This window comes from Myotis myotis, unplaced genomic scaffold, assembly GCF_014108235.1.
Source record: "Myotis myotis isolate mMyoMyo1 unplaced genomic scaffold, mMyoMyo1.p scaffold_m19_p_1, whole genome shotgun sequence".
NCBI classification, from domain to species: Eukaryota; Metazoa; Chordata; class Mammalia; order Chiroptera; family Vespertilionidae; genus Myotis; species Myotis myotis.
In genome coordinates this window covers 214,516,750-214,537,932 of record NW_023416313.1, presented here as the reverse complement: position 1 = coordinate 214,537,932, position 21,183 = coordinate 214,516,750, and the positions used below count along the sequence as shown (strand labels likewise).

The following is a 21,183-nucleotide window of genomic DNA, read 5'->3' as shown; positions in this document are numbered from 1 at the left end:
AAGTAGACCTATCTACTGTTAATAATAAATCCACTTAAATAAACAGATGTTTTTATTTTTAAAAATTCCAAAAGAAAAGAATTAGTACAAAAATATAAAATAAATTATATATTTTTTAAATATATTTTATTCATTTTTTACAGAGAGGAAGGGAGAGGGATAGAGAGTTAAAAGCATCGATGAGAGAGAAACATCGATCAGCTGCCTCCTGCACACCTCCTACTGGTGATGTGCCCACAACCAAGGTACATGCCCTTGACCGGAATCGAACCTGGGACCTTTCAGTCCGCAGGCCGACACGCTATCCACTGAGCCAAACTGGTTAGAGCAAAATAAGTTATATTTTTATTACTCTCTTTAACATCTGGTTTAAAAGACAGCTGGATTCTAATTTCTGTTTCTGCATTTCACCTGTTGTAACATGTTGTTATAATTGAAGAATGTGAAGAAAATTTGGTCTTTCACGTGTAGTTTGAAAAACAAGTATTTTAATAGCCTTTGCAGATAATGTGAATATTATTTTGTGATACCACACCAAAATTCAACAAGTGATAGTTTCTTAAGGGTTAGTAGCAATATGCAAACAAAAACTGCATCAATAACCTTTTTTTGTACTGTTACATGAAAATCCATTAATCCATCCTAGCCTTTTTTTAAAAAATATTTTTTACTGATTTTGAGAGAGAAAGCAAGAGGGATAAAGAGATAAAAACATCAACGAAGAGAACATCAATCCGCTGCCTCCTGCATGCCCTGCCCCGCCCCCTCAAACCAACTTTTGTTTTGTCATTGGCAGCAAAATCAGTTCTTTTCCTCTACTCACTTCCAAGGAAATATCTTGGCAACTACTCACGTGTATGTGACTAGCTTGTCAGTCCTTATAATTTAAAAATGATGCTCCATGAAAAAGGTGGCTAGTTCAGTTCTCAACTCAATTACACAAATCCTTTTTTTTTTAAGACAACCCATCATGCTTCAGCGTACACCAGAAATACTTTGTAGGTTTGTACAGTACTTTTAAGCATATATTTATAACTATTTCCTTCTTCCTCTCTGCATATTAAATAATGTAATCAAGGGCCAGGATTTTAAAAATATATTTTTACTGCTTCATCAATTACATTAAGAGGGCTTTTTATATTTTTGTATTGACTTTTTACAGAGAGGAAGAGAGAGGGATAGTTAGAAACATCGATGAGAGAAACATCGATGAGCTGCCTCCTGCACACCTCCCACTGGGGATGTGCCCGCAACCAAGGTACATGCCCTTGACCGGAATCGAACCCGGACCCTTCAGTCCACAGGCCGACGCTCTATCCAATGACCCAAACTGGCTAGGGCAAAAGGGCTTTTTTTAAAAATTGCAAGTAGAGAACTGCACGTAAAGAATATGAAGGTTTCCCCGAACGTTTGGTGTGAGACCTTGATTTCTTGATTCAGGGTCAAGTACCAGAAGTTTTGCCCACTACTGCTTTTGCACAATCCAAATGTCAGTATTAATATAAAAACAGTTTTGACTTCAGAGACCCTTGGAGTCTTCCACACCTTGAGAACCACCTTCCTAAGTGATAGCTATTATTTGCACAGGAGGCACCAGCTTTGCAGCCAAACAGACCCAGGTCTCAATCTTGCTCAAGTAAGCACTCCAAGCCTCAGTTTCCTTGCCTGTACAGTTGGGGATATTACCACTTACCTTCCAGTGTCCCCCTGAGGATTACCATGGCCTAACGCACACACACAGGGGTTAAGCACAGTGCCTGGCCCAAAGTAAATGCTCAAGTTATAAAAATCACAAAAGAACAACGAGGATACATTGCTGGTAGGAGGTAAAAGCGAAAGGAACAGAAAAAATAAAAATAAATAAGAGACCTGAAAATAAAACTCACTGAACCACGGCAGAGGCAAATGCCAGAAAGCATCAAACATCCCACATGCAAAATAATTGTGAAAAAAATGGAGGTCAAGGAAAGCAAAAAAAAAAAGATAGGAAAAACAATAAAAATACGACAATGCCTCCACAGAGGAAGCTAAACAATTTCAAAACACCACAGTAGAAGAGGGTTAGATAGCAGAAAAGGAGTTTCTTCAAAGTCAAAAGAAAGTACGTTGGGAAAATGCACTCACTAAAACTCCAACAGCTGCAAACTCTAAATGGCATTAGGATAACAAAAGCAACAGAACTTACCAACATAAGCTCCTAGTTCTTGCAATTTCCCCTTAATGGCACTCTGAGGTGGAGGGGGGGAAAAAAGACAAAACGTCCGTGAGAGAAAGGCGGCCCTAGGAAAACCGACTTGCAACGCAGACGCGACTGTGCGGGTGCACGCACCTCCAGCCCTCCCGGGCGCCCGGGGGAGGCGGGGGGCGCCGCGGCCCCGACCCGGCCCCGGCCCGGCCCGGGCCCCAGCCGGTCCCCCCGGCCCCCTGCCGCGGCCGCCTCCCACGTCCGTCCCCCCCCATCCCCTTCCCCGCCCCTCCCCCTTCCCCGTGGTCCCTCCCGGTGCGGCGGAGCACGGCTCTCACCGGCCACCTACGCCTCCTTCCGCTTCCCCGCGGCCCGTTTGCCCGCGCACTCCCGGGGCCGAGTCAGCCCCCAGGCCCGAGGAGGCGCCGCTAGCCGGCGACCAGGCCGCAGCGTCCAGGCCGGGCCCACCACCCCGTTACTCCTGACAACCGCGCGCCCGCCGAGGCCCGGCTTCCCGCCCCGGCCCGCCGCGGGCCTCACCCGGATCTTGCGGCTGATCTCGGTGCCAATCTCCATGGCTCCGTGGCGGGCGGCGAGCTCAGCACTGCGCGGCGCTTCGCTTAGCCAGAGCCCGGAGCCGGCTCCAGCGCGCAGCCCCCGGGACACAGCCGCCGCCGCTTCTGGCTGCGCGGTCTGCGTGACCCGCCCACACCGTCCCAGCGCCCGGAGCGAGCCGGGTGGCGCGCGCCTGCGCCTGCGCCTGCGCCTGCGCACACCTGGCAGCCCCCCGCCCCGAACCTGCGCTCTGGCGCCCTCTGCTGGAGGCAGGGAGAGCAGCGGCTTGCGCCTGGCCTCGGATTCCCTTTCTCTTTGGGCACCTGCAGAGCTGTTGGTTGGTCCCTGTTCTCGCCCCTAGTTATTAATTTTACTCTCCGCTGGAAAATATGTATGAGTTAAATATGCAGCGAGAAAATCTCTGGCTTTGATGTGATATCCGAATTCGAATCCAGCCTTCACTTACTGGTAGTATGATATTGGTTTAGATAAACTTTAAGACATTTTTTTTCAATTACAGTTTACAGTCAATATTATTTTGTATTAGTTTCAGGGGTACAAAATAGTGGTGAAACAATCATATGCTGTACAAAGTGGTCCCCCAGTAGGCATCTATACTCTTGAGTCCTGGTTTTCTACCTGTGAAGTAGGTACTGCCTCCTAGCGGTTGCATTATAATTACACTTGGAGGGAAAAATGGAATATCCAGTGCAACAGGGCTAAAACATCAAGCATAGTCCTTTGACTCCACACCTACCCTGAGTGGGGTAAAGGGTGGCTACACCCAAGTCACAGGTGCTGCCCACACTCGAAGGAGGGGATTGGTTATCCGGGGTGTGAACAGCAGGGGCAGAAATCCTGAGGCCGCCTAGGGTCTGTCTGCCATGTGGCCCTTCATCTTATATACCTGTTTTTTCCTTCTGAATTCCTTTAACATCTATTTGGGAGCTGCTACTAGGGCAAAATATACTCTGTAATGTTTATTTTATTTGTGGGTGTGTCCTCTCTAACAAAATTATAAATTCCTTGTAGTTCTGTATTTCTCCAAAGTGTCTTTCAGAATGCTAAACACATAGTAAGCATTTATTGAAGGTTGTAAGACAAAAGAAATTAATGACTAAGTTACGAGAGCATTCCTTATGGATAAATTCAGTGATCATGTCTTCATTCAACATTGATGAGAGGCAGTGGAGCGGAGTGACTGAGAACAGGGATACCAGAGCCAGGCTGTCTCCGTTGAATCCCAGCTCCCTTACTCCCTGTGAGACCTTAGGCATGTTGTTTATTTCTCTGAGCCTCAGTTTATTCACCTATGACATAAGTATGACACCTGTTTCTCCTTCGTTAGGGTTATTATAAGGATGAAATGTTAATATTTTGGAAACATTTCAAACTGCTTGACTCATAGCAGCACTATGTTTGTTGATTAAAAATTAAATGCCTGCCCTGAGCCCGATACTGTGCTAGAAGCCCAAGCACAAAGATGAGCAAGACTACATTCAGGACACAATCCAAAAGACAGTACAGCCCAGCTGGTGTTGCTCAGAGGGTGAGTGTTGACCCATGAACCAAGAGGTCGCCAGCTCTACTCCACACATGCCTGCAGCCAATCGATGTTTCTCTCTCATCGATGTTTCTATCCCTTCCCTTTCCTCTCTCTCTCTCAAATCAATTTTTTTTTTAAAAGACAGGTACATTGTTTCTATTTGTTTATCCACCATTTCAGAACTAAGAACATAAAACACATGTTTTTCCATTCCTGGGTACAAAATTCTTAGCCAATATTTAGATAATATTGAAAGAACATGTTAAAAGACTAGAGATTATTTTCATTAAAATGTATTCAAAATAAACTGATAAACAAAATAGATCCAGAGACATCGAAGCATGGAACAGAAGAATCTCAGAGGGAAGGCTAGAGGTGGGGGCGGGGGGGGGGATTAATTTGGGAATTTATGTGCATATATGCATAGCCAGAATACAGACAATAGTGTGGTGAAGGCCTGGGAGGGGCAGGTGTGAGGTGAAGGGGGGTCAATGGGGGAAAAAAGGGGGGACATCTGTAATACCTTCAACAATAAAGATAAATTTAAAAAAATAAAATGTATTTGGAATGGGGAAATTTGTATTAAAATGTATTCAAGAAAGAGTTAGCTTTGGATACAATCCATTTAAAAGTATTGGGAAAGGGACTTGCAGGCTGCTACAGAAATCGCATATTTAGATCTGAGGAGTCAGGAGTCTGGATCACAGCGGAGCAGCTGGTGGTCCGGTGCTTCTTCGAAGAAGCAGCTTCACAACTGTATCTCATCAAGAGAAAGATGCTCAAGATGGTGTCCTGAGAGAAACCAATAAAGGGGCATTCGGCTTGAAAAAGACTAAGCTGAACCATGAGAATTCTTTTCCAACAGGGAAGGGCGCTGCGGTTCAGGAGGAATGACATATTTTGCTCAGGGGATAGAGTGAAGACTAGATGGCAACAAACCACAGTGCCGCCTAGGAGAGCTCTGGGCTGTCTCCCGAGAGAGACGGCTGAAAAGAGCGTGGTTCTGAAGCCATCGAGGTCTGAGTACGAATCCCCACTCCGTGGAGCCTGCGTCCTCTGACACTGGCCCCTGGCCTCTCCAGCCTCCTCTCCTCTCAGGCAGCATTCCCGCTGGAGGTTGCACATCCTCTGCAAGTATGCGTTGGGGGTGGCTCCTTCAGCCTGGAATGCTTTTCTCTTATTTCCTTTGGATGCTTAGTGAACTTTTGTCCTTCCAGACTCAGCCAGAAGCTGATCTCAGTGTTAAACTAGGCGTCTCCACTCCACGCAGAATATATACCCATTAGTAAATGTACCAGTAACGTGACTAGAGTTAGAGATTCATCTTTTTTTCCCCATGGTGCGTCTTTGAGGACCAGGCTATGTATCTGATTTGCCTTTCTCTTTGCAGCACCTGTATTCCAATAAATATGGGGTGAATGGACAAGTCTTTTCAATCGCGGGTAGCACATGGCATGGCTGCACTTGGGTGAGACACCCTAAGTGCTGGGAATTACACTCATGGCAGTCACTTATGCTACTGAGTCTGACATACTTTTCTCCATTTTCAAGTCCATTTGAGTAGATATATTGCCAACGCCGTCATTCCTCTGAAGTCTAGGGGACTTTGGCCTCTAAATTCTCACCCTTATCAGCTGAAAAAGTGCTGTACTGTACCTGAGGTGGTGTTGAGTGTGGTAGGCAGAGCACCTAGTGAGGGTTCAGAGACCAAAGGGGATTTCACCTTTCTGGCTGTAGCTCCCACGACTCCCTCTACCAGGCATCATTATCTCTATAGGGTGGGACAGTCATTCAATTTAGATTTTTGCAGAGGATGGTAACTTACATAGTGAGGTACAGTGGATACTCACCAAGCTGTGAAAGCAGATTAATTTCTTAACTCCTGAAAAATTTTAGTCACTGCACCACGCAAATCACAACTTCCTTCCGTTTAATGGAGCATCTTTTCAGTACAGAACTTCCTTTTGTAAATTTTACTTTATGTATTTTAGTAAGAATTACCTTCAGAAGAAAAGGTATTTATAATATGCCACTTTCCAGGTAACAAGAGGAGAAAAGGTACAGATGTGCAATTGCTTACTTATTTACAGAATATCTCTAGATGGATACATAGGATTAGGGTAACCCTGGCTACCCCCAGGAGGAGAGCGAGGTGTCTAGCAGGCAGGGTGGGAAGACTTTTCACTTATATCCTTTTGTAACTTCAGGGTTGAACCATATAAATGACTTCACTTCCTTCATAATCATAAGCCAATAATAATTTCATGTGTAACACTTTGAAGGGGTTGTTCAAGTGGCTTCTCACGGGGATGTTACTGTCAAATGAACATGGTTGAGGGAAAACAGCTTAAGTGCTCGGTCAGCGAATGACACTCGCGGATTATGAGGGAGGAAGTTCAACTCAGTTATCTAACATCCTTGGGTTTGGGGATCATTTTCTATTTTTAAAATTCTTTTATTTTCTTCCCGATTCAATTAACACGTTTTTATTTAGTGCCTCCTCTCTGCCCAGCAGTGCCCTAGGAATTCCAGCAGTTAGAAAACAAGCCTCCATGAAAGTTTTTAAAGTTCTTGCCAAGTGTGGACATCGCTGCGGAATGGGGTGGCTGGACAGTTGTCCTGGAACAGAGAGCCTTGAATTGAGGCTTGGAGAGAGGCAGAGGCCTTGTGGAAGGGGGGAGGCAGGAGCTTGGGGTCAGGAGAAACCGTTTGATGGGGGCACTAGGAAGAGAAATAAGGATGGTTTGAGAGGCTGAGACCAGGTTAGAAAGGACCTAAAGGGCAAGCAGAAAAGCTGAATTAGCCTTGGGGTGAAAGGTTCGGGGGAGAGGGAGAGGGGTTGTCTCAAGAGAGAGAGGTAAGCCTGGTATTAGCATGGAAACAAGAGAGAGCTGAGAGACCAGAAGCAAGGAGAGACCACCCTTGGTAATCCGGATGTAAAATGATGAGGGTTTGGATTAGAACGGGGGAGGGGACGTTGAGGCGATGAGGAACAGAGAGGAAAGAAAATTTGTGAGACATTTGGAAGGAGGAACTATTAGGTCTGAATGACAGGTTGGATGAGAAAGCGAGAAGAATCACGCAGAATTTTCATTTTTCTAGCTTGGGAGATCAGAAAAGTGACTTTTTCATGTCTTTTTTCTTCACACACAAATTGACTCCCGTATAGTGTCTGCTTGAAATATCAATTATGAACAGAAGTGATTTATTTTTTTCCATTAGAAACACATGTAATTAGATGCCTTTAGCTCCATGGCCCAACCTGCATCTTGCCCAGGCTTTGTTCTCCCCTAGCACTCATCCGTCCCTGTAAGATGGCGCTCACCTTGTTTGTACTGGGTTAGTGTGGTGTGTATGTATTTTCTCACCCAGTAGACCAGAAGTCCTTTGTGTGCAGGGGTCAGAACTTATACATAGTAAGTCCTCAATAAGTGTCTGTTAACTATTGAAGAAGAAAATGAGACTTAAAAGAGAAGCAACATAAAAAAGCTATCCAGAAACAGCACTATTTTAGAAAAAGCAAATTTAAGTTAGAATTTACCTAAAAGCTTCTCTGCTCCAAACATTCAAACCACAGGCCAAGTAAATATCAAACACCCAATTGTGATGTTGTAAGGGTCACAGTTTCATTCCTTGGTTACCAATTCCTGTAATAATACCATGTAATAATAAACATTGCTAGTAGGGTCTAGAATTAAATGAAACACTTAGTATATACTTTTTTAAAAAAATAAGTTTTTATTGATTTCAGAGAGAGGAAGGGAGAGATAGAAACATCAATGATGAGAGAATCATCTATCGATCCGCTGCCTCCTGCACATCCCCTACTGGGGATCGAGCCTGCAACCCAAACATGTGCCCTTGACCGGAATCAAACCTGGGACCCTTCAGTCTGCAGGCTGACGCTCTATCCACTGAGCCAAACCAGCCAGGGCCTTAGTATATACTTTACACAAGTTCCTGGGTAGTGGTTGTTTTATTCCCATCTTATAAAAGAGACTGCACAAAGTCACACCATCGAGCAGGTGTTGGCGCTGGGATTTGAACCCCGGACACTTGGACCCTGGAGCCTGCATCCTTAATAGCTCTAACTTTGCATTGCATATGCAGACAACTTTTTAATTTTTGTTGAGATTCACAGATGATTTGGGTCGTATCACCCCTTTAGGGGGGGAGAGAGAGAGAGAGAGAGAGAGAGAGAGAGAGAGGGAGAGAGAGCGCTTTTCCACTCAGCACTTGTGTTTTTCCTTATGTATGGGACACACCCTCGGAGGCAAGAAATAGAGCGTTTCAATGGTTTTCAGAAATGTCCAAGAGTAATCGAAAAACTCGAGCAAGAACAGCCTTTTACAGACCACCTGATAACAACACTAGAACAAAACCCTCTACCTGGAACAGGACTAACATCCCCCTTCCCCTCATTTGCATTCAAAGCCCGGCTTTATTTGGAAACTCCTAAAATAAGTGGTCAGATGATTAAAAAAAGCGGCGGCGCGCCCCCTCCCCGGCGGCCGGGCGCAGCTGTCCGCGCCTCCCCCGCGCCCCGCCGCGCGCATTCCAACTCTCTGAGGTCACGGCCGCCGCCGCCTCCCCGGATCCGCCCGGCCCGGGGGGAGGGACGCCGGCCCCCGCCGCTCCGCTGCCTGCCGCTCCGCCGCGCGTCCCGAGCCCGTCGGTCCGTCTTCCTGCCTCCCGGGCCCCGCGCGCTTTCTTTGTGCGCCGCTCCTCGCCGGCGGGTCCCCCACTCCAGGCGGCTCCCCTGGCCTCGGCCGCCGCGGGACTGGCCCCCGGGGATGGTCCGCGGGCCGAGTTTGGGGAGACAGGAAGTGAGGCTCGCGAGCCCCATGAGCGCGCCGCGGTGCGGGCGCGGCTGCGGCGGCCGCGCGGCGGGGCCCCGGGAGGCGGGCCGCTGAGCCGGGCGCGCGGCCCCGAGGATGCGGGCGCCGGAGCAGGTGAGGGCGCGGGGCCCCGGGCGGCGGGCGGCGGGCGGATCGGTGGGGTGTGTCCGCCAGCGGGGACCCCCGAGCGCGTCGGGCGGCCCTGGGGGACGGGTCCCGGCTACGGACGGCTCGGATGGCAGGAGCGTAACAAAGAGAAAAGTCTCCCTTGCCCAGGTCCTCCGCGATCTACTTGAGTCGTTTCTAAAGGGGCTGGAAGGTCTGTTCTGAGCTCCTCCTCTGATTGCGGCGGCTCCATTCTGGAGCAGGGTTTTCAGTCTTAGGCATATCTGTGCCTCCCGGAGTCTGAAGTGCGAAGAAATTTGCCCGATAGCTTGGCGGAGAAGGGGAGCAGGGAAGGACTGTCTGGCGATGACTGGTTTTGTTTTTGGAGTCAGGAGTGTTTACTCTGGAAAAGAGAATTCTTGGGTCTGCAAATTCCGACTTGTGATTTCTGCAAATGCTGATTAGAAGTTCTTGGCATGCTCGTCTTATTTTCTTTTTTGCTGAGAAAGCCTTACTTATAATAATAGCGTGTGCTCTCAAACATTCTAAACACTCCGTGGGCTCCAAGTGACAACCGCTGTATGCCTGATAGTTGCTGACAGTTTTTTTTTTGGTTTTTTTTTGTGTGTCGGATATGACAGCAATTTTACTCTGAAAATATTTGTTTGTTTTGTTTCTAGGGCATTTTAGTCTCGTGTATCTACGTGTAACTATTTGGTCCATGAGAAACATAGGTTAGAATGCTATAGATCTATATATTACTCTAAAAATATCTTTTTGAGTGGTTATTTTATTTTAAAGCCTCATTGGCAAAATATATATGGTGGGGATCTTATCAGCAAGGGGGGGAAATATAGGATTCAGTTAAAGTGCAGTTGAGAAAGTTTGAGAGGGGATGTGAAGAGAAAACATTAAAATGAATTTACAAATATCTGTCTTTTGAAAACTTGAACAGAATATAGTATGTATTTGCTTTCTTGTTATATAACAGAATGGTTTTGTAGTTTTTTCCTTCCAAAGCTAATTATGAATTGTTTACTTTAGTAGTTAGGTAATTTATAACTCCAGACCCAACTACCTTTCAAATTATTACATACTTATTTTACACCTGAGACTCTCCCAAAAGCATCCTAAATTTCTACTCTACTCAAACATTTATAACTCTGTGACATCATTTGGTAGCAAATATTGCACATAAAAGAAAGTTAAAATGTGTAAGTCATTGATAAATTTGTGGTTAAGCAAAACATTTTAACAGTATATTTTAATAGCAAAACATTATTTTAACAGTATATATAGGATATATATATCCTACTGTTAAAATAAAAAAAATATATATATGCAAAAAGCAAGCTATTCTTATGGTTAGATCTTGGGAGGGGTGGGAAAGGTGGGAAATGCACCTGATACACACACCCTCAACTTTTAAGATTACATTAACATCTACCAAAATAAAGAGAATACACTGGCTTTTCTTTATCCCTGATGTTGTAAAATATTTCAAATCTCAGGGATAAAGGAAAAGTTTCACTCTGCATTTGCTTAATCAGAGCATAAGTTAATAATTACATTGTGTCCTATCTATTGCCTTCAATGTATAGCTCTACTTTGTAGTGAAGAGACTACCATATTTGAACACCCTTAATACAAATATTCATCTTTCCTCTGCATATATGCAATATCTTGTCTTTCATGTCCACTACTTAATCCTTCTTCAGTTACCATCATTTGTGTTTTAAGCTGAAATGCATTACCTCATCTCATGAAAGGGTATTTAGTATATATATGTTAATGTATATGCAATCTTTTAAAACTTATACAAACGCTACTGGCTCATCAGGAAATTTTTTAGTTTAAAAGTATTAAAGTTCTCATGTCTTTCTTTTTTTAAAACAAGTATTTTTATTAATTTGAGAGAGGAAGGGAGAGAGAAACATCAATGAGAGAATCATTGTTCATCTGCCTCCTGCACACCCCCTCCTGGGGATCAGCCAGTAACCCCTGCATGTGACCTTGACCAGAATCAAACCTGGGACCCTTCAGTCCGCAGGCGGATGCTCTATCCACTGAGCCAAACCGGGTAGGGCAGGGTTCTCATTCTTGATTTTTATCCATTTTGCCTGAACTATCTATTAAGTTTATGCCTTGATATAATAGAGAGCATTACAAACTGCAGGTGGAGAAGCATATCTTTTTCTTTTTAAAATTTTATTTATTGATTTTAGAGAGGAAAGAGAGAGAAACATCAGTGTTGTTCCTCTTATTCATTGATTGCTTCTTGTATGTGCCCTGATGGAGGATCAAACTGGCAACCTTCGTGTATCAGGATGCCACTCTAACTGAGCGGGGTCCTTTAAAAGTTCTCGCCCAGGGCGAGATCATATATTTTTATAATATTTATTTTCTACTTCCCTCCTTACCTGTAGAAGTATGATGCTTTTACCTACAAAAGTCACTCAGGAAATGCTGTTAATACAGTGCTGTAGGTAGTTCCTGTTTTCTTTTTTTCCCCTCTGGCCTTCCTCCTCTATTCCTTGTTTTAAACGTTCTTTTTATTTATTTATTTATTTTGGCTCTCTGAAAATAACCAGAATTCAAAAACCAAAACACAAGCAACACAAACCAAAAGCCAGGCAGATCGGGCCCTTCTTAGAGGTACATCCCTGTATGTAAATACAGATGCTTTTTATCTCAAGGGCAGCGACGGCTTAGGATTCGCCTTGGATTCCTCACGATGCCCGCGGCACTGCCTGGTGCCCAGAGACGCCACGCGCTTTTGCGGAATGGAATTACCAAACGTTGGCTGGCAGAGCTGGGTGCCATCCATCCCCGTGCCGAGTGCCCATCACTCTGGGGCTGGGACGCGGTCCGGAGAGCGGAAAAGGGCTGGGGATGAGGCGTCTGGGCTCGACCCCAGCTCCTTCCATCCTGGGGTGAAGCTGCGAGGCCTGGGCTCCGTGTCTGCCAGCTGAGCGGGTGGGGGCGCACCCCGCCCCTCCGCGCGGTTCCGGGCCCAAGTTCAGGGCCACCCGCCACCCGCCACCCCCAGCCTTGAGGAACGATTCATTCTCCTCCGCTCCGACGAAAGCGGAGGGTGGGAACTATCCCGGGGTTCTGTCCGCTCCTCCAGGGGGAAGGACAGCCAGCTGATGTAAGAATCCGCGCTGGTCGCTTCGGGCCATCAACACGTGTGACTCAAAACGTTGTTGAAGTCGCGTATTTTGGAGTCGTGAGGCTCCAAACCGGAATCAAACGGCCCGCGCCCAAACCTCAGCACTCGTAGGGGCTCGACCTGGGTCCTTTAAAAGTTCCCTCGGGGAGCAGCCGGCCCGGCCCTGCTCTAGCGCGTCCGTCCGGAAAACGCTGCCCGGGGCGGAGGGTTCCGGGGCTGCCGAGGCTGCGCGTTGGCATGGCAACGACGGCCGCTTTCCCGGGAGGAGTCGGAGCCCGAGCGCAACCTTGGTGTTCTTAGCCACGAGGGCTGGCCGGACCTCGTCCGCCCCTCGTGAAGCCAGATGGCGTTTAAGTCCTCGCCCGCCTCTTCTGGGCCGGGCTCCGCTTAGGAGAAGGCCCACCGCCTCCTTAGGCGTCCCCACCCCCGGAGCAGCCCGGGCCACGCTTTTCAGCACTTGCTCCACATGGTGATCTGATAACAAGCGTGTGTGGGGTCTTTCATGATTTGTTTACCAATCAACCAACTTGGTGACGTCACTATTTAGAAACCAGAAGGGCTTCTCCAAATGCTTGTTAAGCGCTTCACCTCCTTTGAACTAACAGCTGCCATATGTTCAAGGGGATTATTCCTCTCATTTGGGTTCAGGGTTAATTTGCCTTTGGCGGCTGAGGCTTGGACGTAGCTCTTTTGGAGGTGTTTTGTAGTTAACTCACCTAAAGACTAAAGGCCTCAGGTGTGGAGTATTGGGGAGCCAAAAAGAGTTAACTGTGAAAAAAACAACAACACACAACCCAAAACCCTCCCACCTTATCCAAAACAGAAACGGAACCACTATGTGGGTTTACAGTAGTGCCAGCCAACTATCTCATTTAATCCTGAAACAGCCGCAGGCGGTTGTCACTCTTTGTGGGAGTGAGTGAGGGGTGGAGGCTGACCCCAGCGCTAACGCTAACGCAGCTCTGAAGCCAACTCCCCCACCGCCTCCCCAGCCCTGCTAATGCCTTCCTTTTCCAAAGCAGAGGGGAAGCTTATTCTTTGGATATAGCTTTATGGATGTTGATTTTTAAAAAGCGAAGTCCAGCGTCGCCATTGCCCGTGTAACCAGTGTGTTCCTTTCCTCAGCCCTGGTGTGGATGCCCCCGTCGCCCCGCCTGTGGAGACTCAGTTGCGTTTTAATGGCGGCAGCAGCTGCTGGGTGAGCAGCTGGGGACTGTGCTACCTCCTGGCAGGAGGGCAGGAGAGGAGAGGAGAGATCGCCCTCCTCCCCGGGCACCGCCGCTGCATTGGTGGCCGTGCTTTCCCCTCTTTCCCCCTCCACTCTTGAAGAGAGAAGAAGATGCCACTGCCATTCGGATTGAAACTCAAACGCACCCGGCGCTACACGGTGTCCAGCAAGAGCTGCCTGGTTGCCCGGATCCAGCTACTCAACAATGAGTTTGTGGAGTTCACGCTGTCTGTGGAGAGCACAGGTCAGGAGAGCCTGGAGGCTGTGGCCCAAAGGCTGGAGCTGCGGGAGGTAAGCCACAAACAAGCCTGCTGGCTTCTCTCCCTACTTCCCAGCCACTTGAATGGATGCTGGCTGGGCGTTCTCAAACACATGTCCCTGGCCATGATACCTGAATTAGCCTGCTAGCCCACAGTCCCAGGAGACGGAATAGATACAGAACAAGAGGTCTTTCCTTGGGGGTAAGAGAGAAAAGAGAATGCACAGTGCCTGAGGTTTTTTTTTAAATTTTAATATTTTTATTGATTTCAGAGAGGAAGAGAGAGATAGAAATATCAATGATGAGAGGGAACCATTGATTGGCTGCCTCCTGCATGTTGGACCAAGCCCGCAACCCAGGCATGTTGCCTCCCCCCAACCCCCCCAACAGAATCAAACCCGGGACCCTTTAGTCCACAGGCCAACGCTCTATCCACTGAGCCAAACTGGCCAGGTCTACAGTGCCTGAGTTTTTAAAAATGTTTATATGTTCCCCCATATGCCATTAAAAATCAAATATGAATGCATTTTGGATGATCAAGTTTCTTTTTTCTAATATAATCCCAAATGGGGGTCATCCTGATCTATACGTGTACTGACTTCATTCATTCAACATTCATTGTTTTCCCTGGGCTAGGCCAAGATTATTGCTTGAGTTTGAATTCTGGTTGTTTAACTTGGGCAAGCTCTGTGACCTCTCTGGGCTCCAGTTTCCTCATCTGAACCATGGGGATAGCAAGGGTTATCCTCAGAGGGGTTGTGTGATTTGCTGTGCTAGTAAAGCCAAGCTCTAATCCAGGGGTCCTCAAACTTTTTAAACAGGGGGCCAGTTCACTGTCCCTCAGACCGTTGGAGGGCCGGAGTATAATTTAAAAAAAAACTATGAACAAATTCCTATGCACACTGCACATATCTTATTTTGAAGTAAAAAAACAAAATGGGAACAAATACAATATTTGTATTTGCATGTGGCCTGCGGGCTGTAGTTTGAGGACCCCTGCTCTAATTACTAGTCTGCTATGGTAACCATAGGGAGGTTTGCCCTGGAAAAACCCCTCATCTAGTCAATAGGAAATTGTAGAGTCCTCAAGTATCCACCCAGTGGCTTCAATTAAATGCTATGTAAGGCCTTTGATGAAAAGGGCTCTAATTAAACCTAGGATCCTTCCACCCTTTGGCCACCTGGTTCTAGGGTAAGAGAAAGATGGAGAAACTGGTTATTCCACATAAATGTCTGTCTTCCTAACTGGAAATCCCACTGATGTTGTAGTTCATAAATAGTCAGCAATAGATAAACTGTGCCCCTGGTGACCATCCAATCATTTGATGATTCAGTATTAAAGACTTAAATGCCAAGCACATATGTATTAGGAGCTTACCCTAGTGTTGATACCAGTAGGAAACAGTCCTGGTCCATGCTATGATAGGGGAATTGGAGGGTGCTATAGACAATAGGGTTTGGCAGTAAAGGGAGAGTTTCCCAGGGCAAAGGTTGTCTGAACTGGCACCTGAAGAATGGGGCAGGGTGGTCCTATCAGAGGTTGGGGAAGACTATTCCAACAAAGGAACTGGACAGGGCCAAAGACAGGAAGCAGGAGATCTACCTGGAACCTGAAGTGGGGAGAGGAGAGTGGGGAGAGGCAGGGGCCCTATAACACGGGTTTTTGTTGAAGGGTTTGGGCTTATCCTGAAAGTAATAGGGAGGTTAGTGAAGGATTTTTAAACGGGTGTGGGATGATTGTTTTTTTCCGAAGAGAGGGCCCTCTGGGGAATCCTTAGAGAGGAGTAGTTGTGGTGTAGATGGTGGTCTGTTGGATTTGGATGGGATGGACACAGTGGGTAGAATCTGGAGATATTCAGGACCCGCCTCCGGAGTGTTGGGGAAGGTCTACCAGGGATCCAGGTTGATACTTAGGTTTCCAGTGAGTGGTGGGAGCTCTAACTGAGAGAAGAAATGTAAAAGGAAGAGTAGCTTTGAGGGGGAAAGGAGAGGTGCAGTGAGCGCAGGTCTGAACGTACGTATTGACATTGAGATGCCAATTGAGATGTTGAGCAGGCAGAGCAATTGTGGGTCTGGGGCTCAGGTGAGAATCCAGGCTGGAGAGAAAAGATGTTGGAATAACCAGCCGAGATCAGTTAATTAATCAAAGCTGTGAGAAGGTGGGAGGCTATCCAGGAGGGAACAAGATGTAGCAGACCCATAGGGTTGAATTAGAGGAGGGGAGGAAGTGGAGATGGAGCCGTCCTAGGAGGAAAGAGTAAACCAGAAGAGTTGGCCTCAGCGACCACTCCTGTTTTCTTGCATTTATTCCATCGTTTTTGCTTCCTTTGCCCATTTTTCCTTTTTTCCTCCCTATTTTGGTTCCTTTTTTCTGTAATTCTTCCTCATACACCAGATCTGCCTACAACCACTACAGAGTCAACGTCTTGAGAAACTGTGGTTAATTTATTTTTGTGCCCAGAGTACCAGGCATGGAATGTGCTCAGTAAATACAGGTTGAACTGAACCCACAGGCCTTGCCTTCATTCTGTTAGCCAAGAAGTGCAGGGAGCTTGCTATCTCTTGTTTAAGGTGATCAGACTCAGGAATAAGCAACTTCATACAGATGTGGGAATTTAATGATTTTATTTTATTTTTTTTTTAACAGCGTATAGAATGCTTTGAGAGGGAACAGATGTGATCCCTAGAAAATGTCTTGCCCCTGCACAGGCTGTCCCACCATTCCCAAGATTTCATGGCAGTCATGGTCAGGAACTTAGTTTGTAGAGCAAATTTTTTCCTTACAAAGTTTCAGAAGCTTTGCGCTGTAACATGTAAACAAATGGCTCCAGCCCCAGGCCTAATTGTACTGAATGACTGCTCAGAAATAACCTGATTCAGCAACACCTGTTCTGAGTTTGTGTCCATACATCATTTATAAGATTCATACCAAGTGATATTGGTATGTTGTTGTCTCGCACTATTCTCCCATCAAGCAAACTCAGAATCATCATAGTGTATAGATTTGGCTGATAAACTTCACTACTGCCCACATTTAAATTGGGGGAGGAAAAAGTCTTTTCTTTTCTTGCCTAATTGTGTACCATTTCACTATTATGACACTTACAAGGGCTCCACAATGTACTGTTATAATGCTGTATCCAGGGGCTTCAACTATATTGGTGTTATTTTATTTATTTATTTTTTAAACAGATGTCTTTTTATTTATTTAATTTTTTAAAAAATATTTTTATTGATTTTTTACAGAGAGGAAGGGAGAGGGATAGAGAGTTAGAAATATCGATGAGAGAGAAACATCGATCAGCTGCCTCCTGCACACCCCCTACTAGGGATGTTCCCGCAACCAAGGTACATGCCCTTGACGGGAATCGAACCTGGGACCTTTCAGTCCATAGGCCAACGCTCTATCCACTGAGCCAAACTGGTTACGGCGGCATTTTATTTCTTAAGCTGGATGTGTGGGTATATGATGTTTGCTTTTTGGTCTTTTTTTTTTTTTTGTCTGAGGTATTTTACAATACATTAAGAACCTATTAACAAAGGTTAATATATTCAATTTAGTTGACTTAGGGTTGTTAATTGTTTTCTAAATTCACCGCATTTGAACTATGGAAAGTGACTTTTAAAAAGGGGAAAACAATTATCCTCATAGGAAAATATTGCTGTTTGTTATAGCAATAGCCTCTCAGAGCTGTTGAAATTCTCCGCATATCATTCTGAGTTTCACAACACTTTCCAGAGAAGCTGTGAAAGGCTTTATAGAATTTAAGGGGAATTAGGACATCTTCTCTCCAATATTGAAACGAAGTTATAGAGGTTTGATGGGGGGTGTCATCTGGGCACAGCGTCTCCCATGGGAATCGGCACATTCTAGAGGGAAGTGGTCAGACTGAAAAGCCGAATGTCTCAGGGAAGGAGACCTGTGTCGCCCAGCTCACTGAGAGGGATATATAACCAGGGTGCAGGTTCAGTAATTAACGCCTAGCTGTGGACCCACCAAGGGCCCCGAGTAAGTGTGCCATGATCTTCCTGTAGGCAGGCCACTTGGGAGCCAGAGCAACTTGGTGAGCAAGAAATGAGAGAATGGAGATTGCCCTGAAAACCTTACGTATCTTCGTAATGGACTGCCTCCAGTTCCTTTGAGTCTGGGTAGTTTTTCTGGGCAAGTGCTTAAGGTGGGCACTGGCTCTGTTTGCCTCTTGAGAAGGCTGCCTAACAGGGTGATGAACACATTTGCCAGCAGAATCAAAACACTGGGTTTGGAGGCCAGTGCGGCCACTGATTAGTTGTGTGACCTGGGGCACATGGACTTAATTTCCCAAGTCCACTGTTTCTTCTCTCTAAATTGAGAATCACAGTATCTGCTTGATGGTCATTGTGAGGATTCAATGTCAAGTGTAAGATGGTTGGCAGAGGACCTGGTATTTAGGGAACTCTCAGTACGTGTTGTTCTTCATTACTGTTATTGTTTGTGACTCCCCTTTCCACGTGGTGGTGACCGACCCACTCGTCTTCAAATGAACTCTTTCCTTTTGTGCATATCTTTGTTTCTTCCATTTACTAAGAGAATATAGGTTTGTTTATAAAATGTTTTTATAGTACAAACAAGTATAGTGGTGGCTGGTAATCACACTTCTTTGGTTACTAAAGGGCTAACTTTTTAGTAGATCACTGTAATTTGGCAGTCATATTTGAGCCACTGTTTCATGCCAACTTAAATTAATTTCTACCATGTCACTGCCTCATTGCCCTAAACAACTGCAGTGGTTCTCAACCTTGGCTGCACATTAGAATCACCTGGGAATCTTTTTAAAATCCTGACTTCTGGGCCCCATCCTCCGGAAATTCTGTTTCTTTGTGATGGGATGGGGCTACAACATTAGTAACAAAGAAACAGAATTTCCGGAGGATGAGGCCCAGAAATCAGGATTTTAAAAAGATTCCCAGGTGATTCTAACGTGCAGCCAAGGTTGAGAACCACTGAACTAGAGCCTTGATAGGTTTTTACTTCTCTATTACCCTATTTCTTCCCTCTTGTCCTCACTTAGCCACTAGGATTAAAAATAAAGAAGTTTTAAGGAAATTTTGGATTAAGATTTATATGTTTTCTTTAGTGTGTGTCTTTCTCAAGAATTCTTTAAAAATCTTGTTTGATAATCACATTTTTATCATGCTGTCATGGGTTTTAATTAGATCCATTGCAATCTCTTCTTTACAGGAGCCTTCCTTGATCTTAAAGTCCTTATTCAGCTAGGATTTACACATGGTTGGAGTTTTTAAGTTTTAAATTTCTAAGGGAAGTTATGAAACCCTGAAAGCCTTTTGAAGACAACTTTTGCATAATTTTTGCTATGATTTCTATGTGTTAGTTTTAGAACTTAAATCTTAGACGGCATTTTCTTTCAACTATTTCTGAGTTTTGTGTGTGTATTTCCTCATTGTTGTCTACTTATATGGTATATATACATAACTACAATTTTGAGGTTGAGAGCAATACTCAATCACTCCTAAAATAACCTCCAAAATATTTAGTTGAATAAGGGGAAAAGTCTAGTAACATTTAGAAGTTCTTACTATGGCCTCTCATTTTAAAATTATAATGATAGGCTTTGATAGTTGGTTACTGTGTTGTGGTTTATCACAGGTCTTCAGAAAATGTTTTTTTTTTCAATTGTATTTGAAGTGCATCACACATAAGTCAGGTTTTTTCTCGTTAGAACATAAGCTTCATCAGAGTAGGACTGTTCTGTCACCACTGCCTGGTATGGTGCCTTGTGCCTTACCGTACATGGTTGCTGAATAAATGTCTACTTATTTTTAAACTAAGAGTCTTTTTTTTGAATTTAGATTGATAAGCACGGACAGCAATTCAGTTTAGTCAGCCTGTATTCACTGCATGATTTTATTTCGGGGAGAAAGTTGCACATTTACTACAAAGTTTTGAATACAACTTGAAAAGCACCTTTTTCTTTAGCCTTTTAGTTTTCACTTTGGGGATTTATTTTGAAACACTTAGAAAATGATCTAGTTTGAACAACCCCCTAAGATAAGATTGCTGTATCCACTTGGGAGTGTCCACTTGGCTGAACTTTGAACAAATGCGTCTCACAGTGTTTTCTGGCCGACGGGAACATTTTTGGCTAAGGGGTCTGTTGGAAGGGAGAGGAATCAAGCATCTAATGCAAGCCATTACTCTCAAGTGCAACTTTAGAAAGTGTTCTTGGCCTCCAGAGTGTTTTATTTTAAATTAGTGTCTCAGGTATTCCAAATATCCACTGACCTTATCGTGACTGTTACCTGAGTAGACCTCAAGAATTTCAAGCGCATTTCCTTCTGTACTAGCTGTTTTCATTTGGACTCTAAACATAGCTGGAATATGTGTCAGGTAAAAGTGTAATTACCTGCAAACTTTTTAACCTTTTGGGCTGGTAGTTATTAAATCAACTATGTATGTTATGAAACCGGTAAGACTGACAAATACTAGTAGGCATGGATCAGTAAATATTTTCAGCTAGATCTATTGAACCATCTGAAGCAAATATAAATCTTAAGTTGACCTCTTCCCTTAGATCAGGGGTGGGGAGCATGCAGCCGGTGAGCCGTATAAGGCCTTGAGAAATCGCTTGGTGTGGCCCTGCCAAGGCAGTCCGGGTGAGTTAATTAAATGTTTGACCAAATATAGCAGGCTAATTTTTCAGTTGGTAATTTGGTATGGCCCAAGGATGATATTATAAATATCCAAGTGGCCCTTGGCAGGAAAAAAGGTTCCGCACCCACCCCTATCAGATAAAGAACGCTTTCCAAAGTCCAAAGCTGATTATAAGGGAGCAAGGATTTTTTTCTGATTTTTAGATTATCTGTTACTTTTTTCATTGGGTCTACTAGATAATTAAGAACCAGCCATATAAATATGTATGGAATTATACATACGGATATGGAGATAGTATGCACTTTAGAATAAATAATATATTATCACACAAGTTAATACAGAATTAATTTGGAAATGTGTTTACTTAAAGAAATGGAGTATTTAACCTTCACCTCATTACTTTTTAAAAAATTCACCTCATTTCTAGAAAATGTAAAGGCTAACAATCTGAGATGTTATTCTCTTACTAAAGGCCCAGTACATGAAAATTCATGCACTGGTGGGGGGGTCCTTCAGCTCGGCCTGCCCCCTCTCACAGTCTGGGAGCCCTCAGGGGCGGGAGGTGATCAGGGGAAGGCGACGCCCATCACACCTCTGCTGCTGCCACTGCCGGCAGCGCAAGCCTCAGCTGGCCCTGGTTACCTGA

The 21,183-nt window shown here is 45.1% G+C and overlaps 2 protein-coding genes across 16 annotated transcripts in view; one reads left to right on the top strand and one right to left on the bottom strand.

The window, feature by feature from the left end:
• The window catches only part of ZC3H14 (zinc finger CCCH-type containing 14), a 46,894-nt gene extending 43,985 nt beyond the window's left edge, over nt 1-2,909 (bottom strand). For 7 of the 13 annotated variants that reach the window (XR_004968433.1, XM_036314975.1, XM_036315005.1 and 4 more), the window contains exons 1-2: nt 2,726-2,908; nt 2,186-2,228 (exon numbers count right to left, since the gene is read on the bottom strand). Coding sequence is in view for 11 of the 13 variants with exons in the window: in XM_036314975.1 (XP_036170868.1) it covers nt 2,186-2,228; nt 2,726-2,761 (79 nt within the window). In the remaining 2 variants the exon portion in view is untranslated. Of the gene's footprint in view, nt 1-2,185; nt 2,229-2,725 lie in introns of all 13 variants that reach the window. The other 6 variants (XM_036315031.1, XM_036315039.1, XM_036315057.1 and 3 more) reach the window with 3 other exon arrangements.
• A 6,190-nt stretch (nt 2,910-9,099) lies between these two features.
• Nucleotides 9,100-21,183, top strand: part of PTPN21 (protein tyrosine phosphatase non-receptor type 21) — a 74,565-nt gene continuing 62,481 nt past the window's right edge. For 2 of the 3 annotated variants that reach the window (XM_036314838.1, XM_036314830.1), the window contains exons 1-2: nt 9,100-9,238; nt 13,527-13,920. In XM_036314838.1, coding sequence (XP_036170731.1) covers nt 13,835-13,920 — 86 coding nt within the window. In that variant the 5' untranslated portion in view covers nt 9,100-9,238; nt 13,527-13,834. Of the gene's footprint in view, nt 9,239-13,526; nt 13,921-21,183 lie in introns of those variants that run through there. The other variant, XM_036314821.1, reaches the window with a different exon arrangement.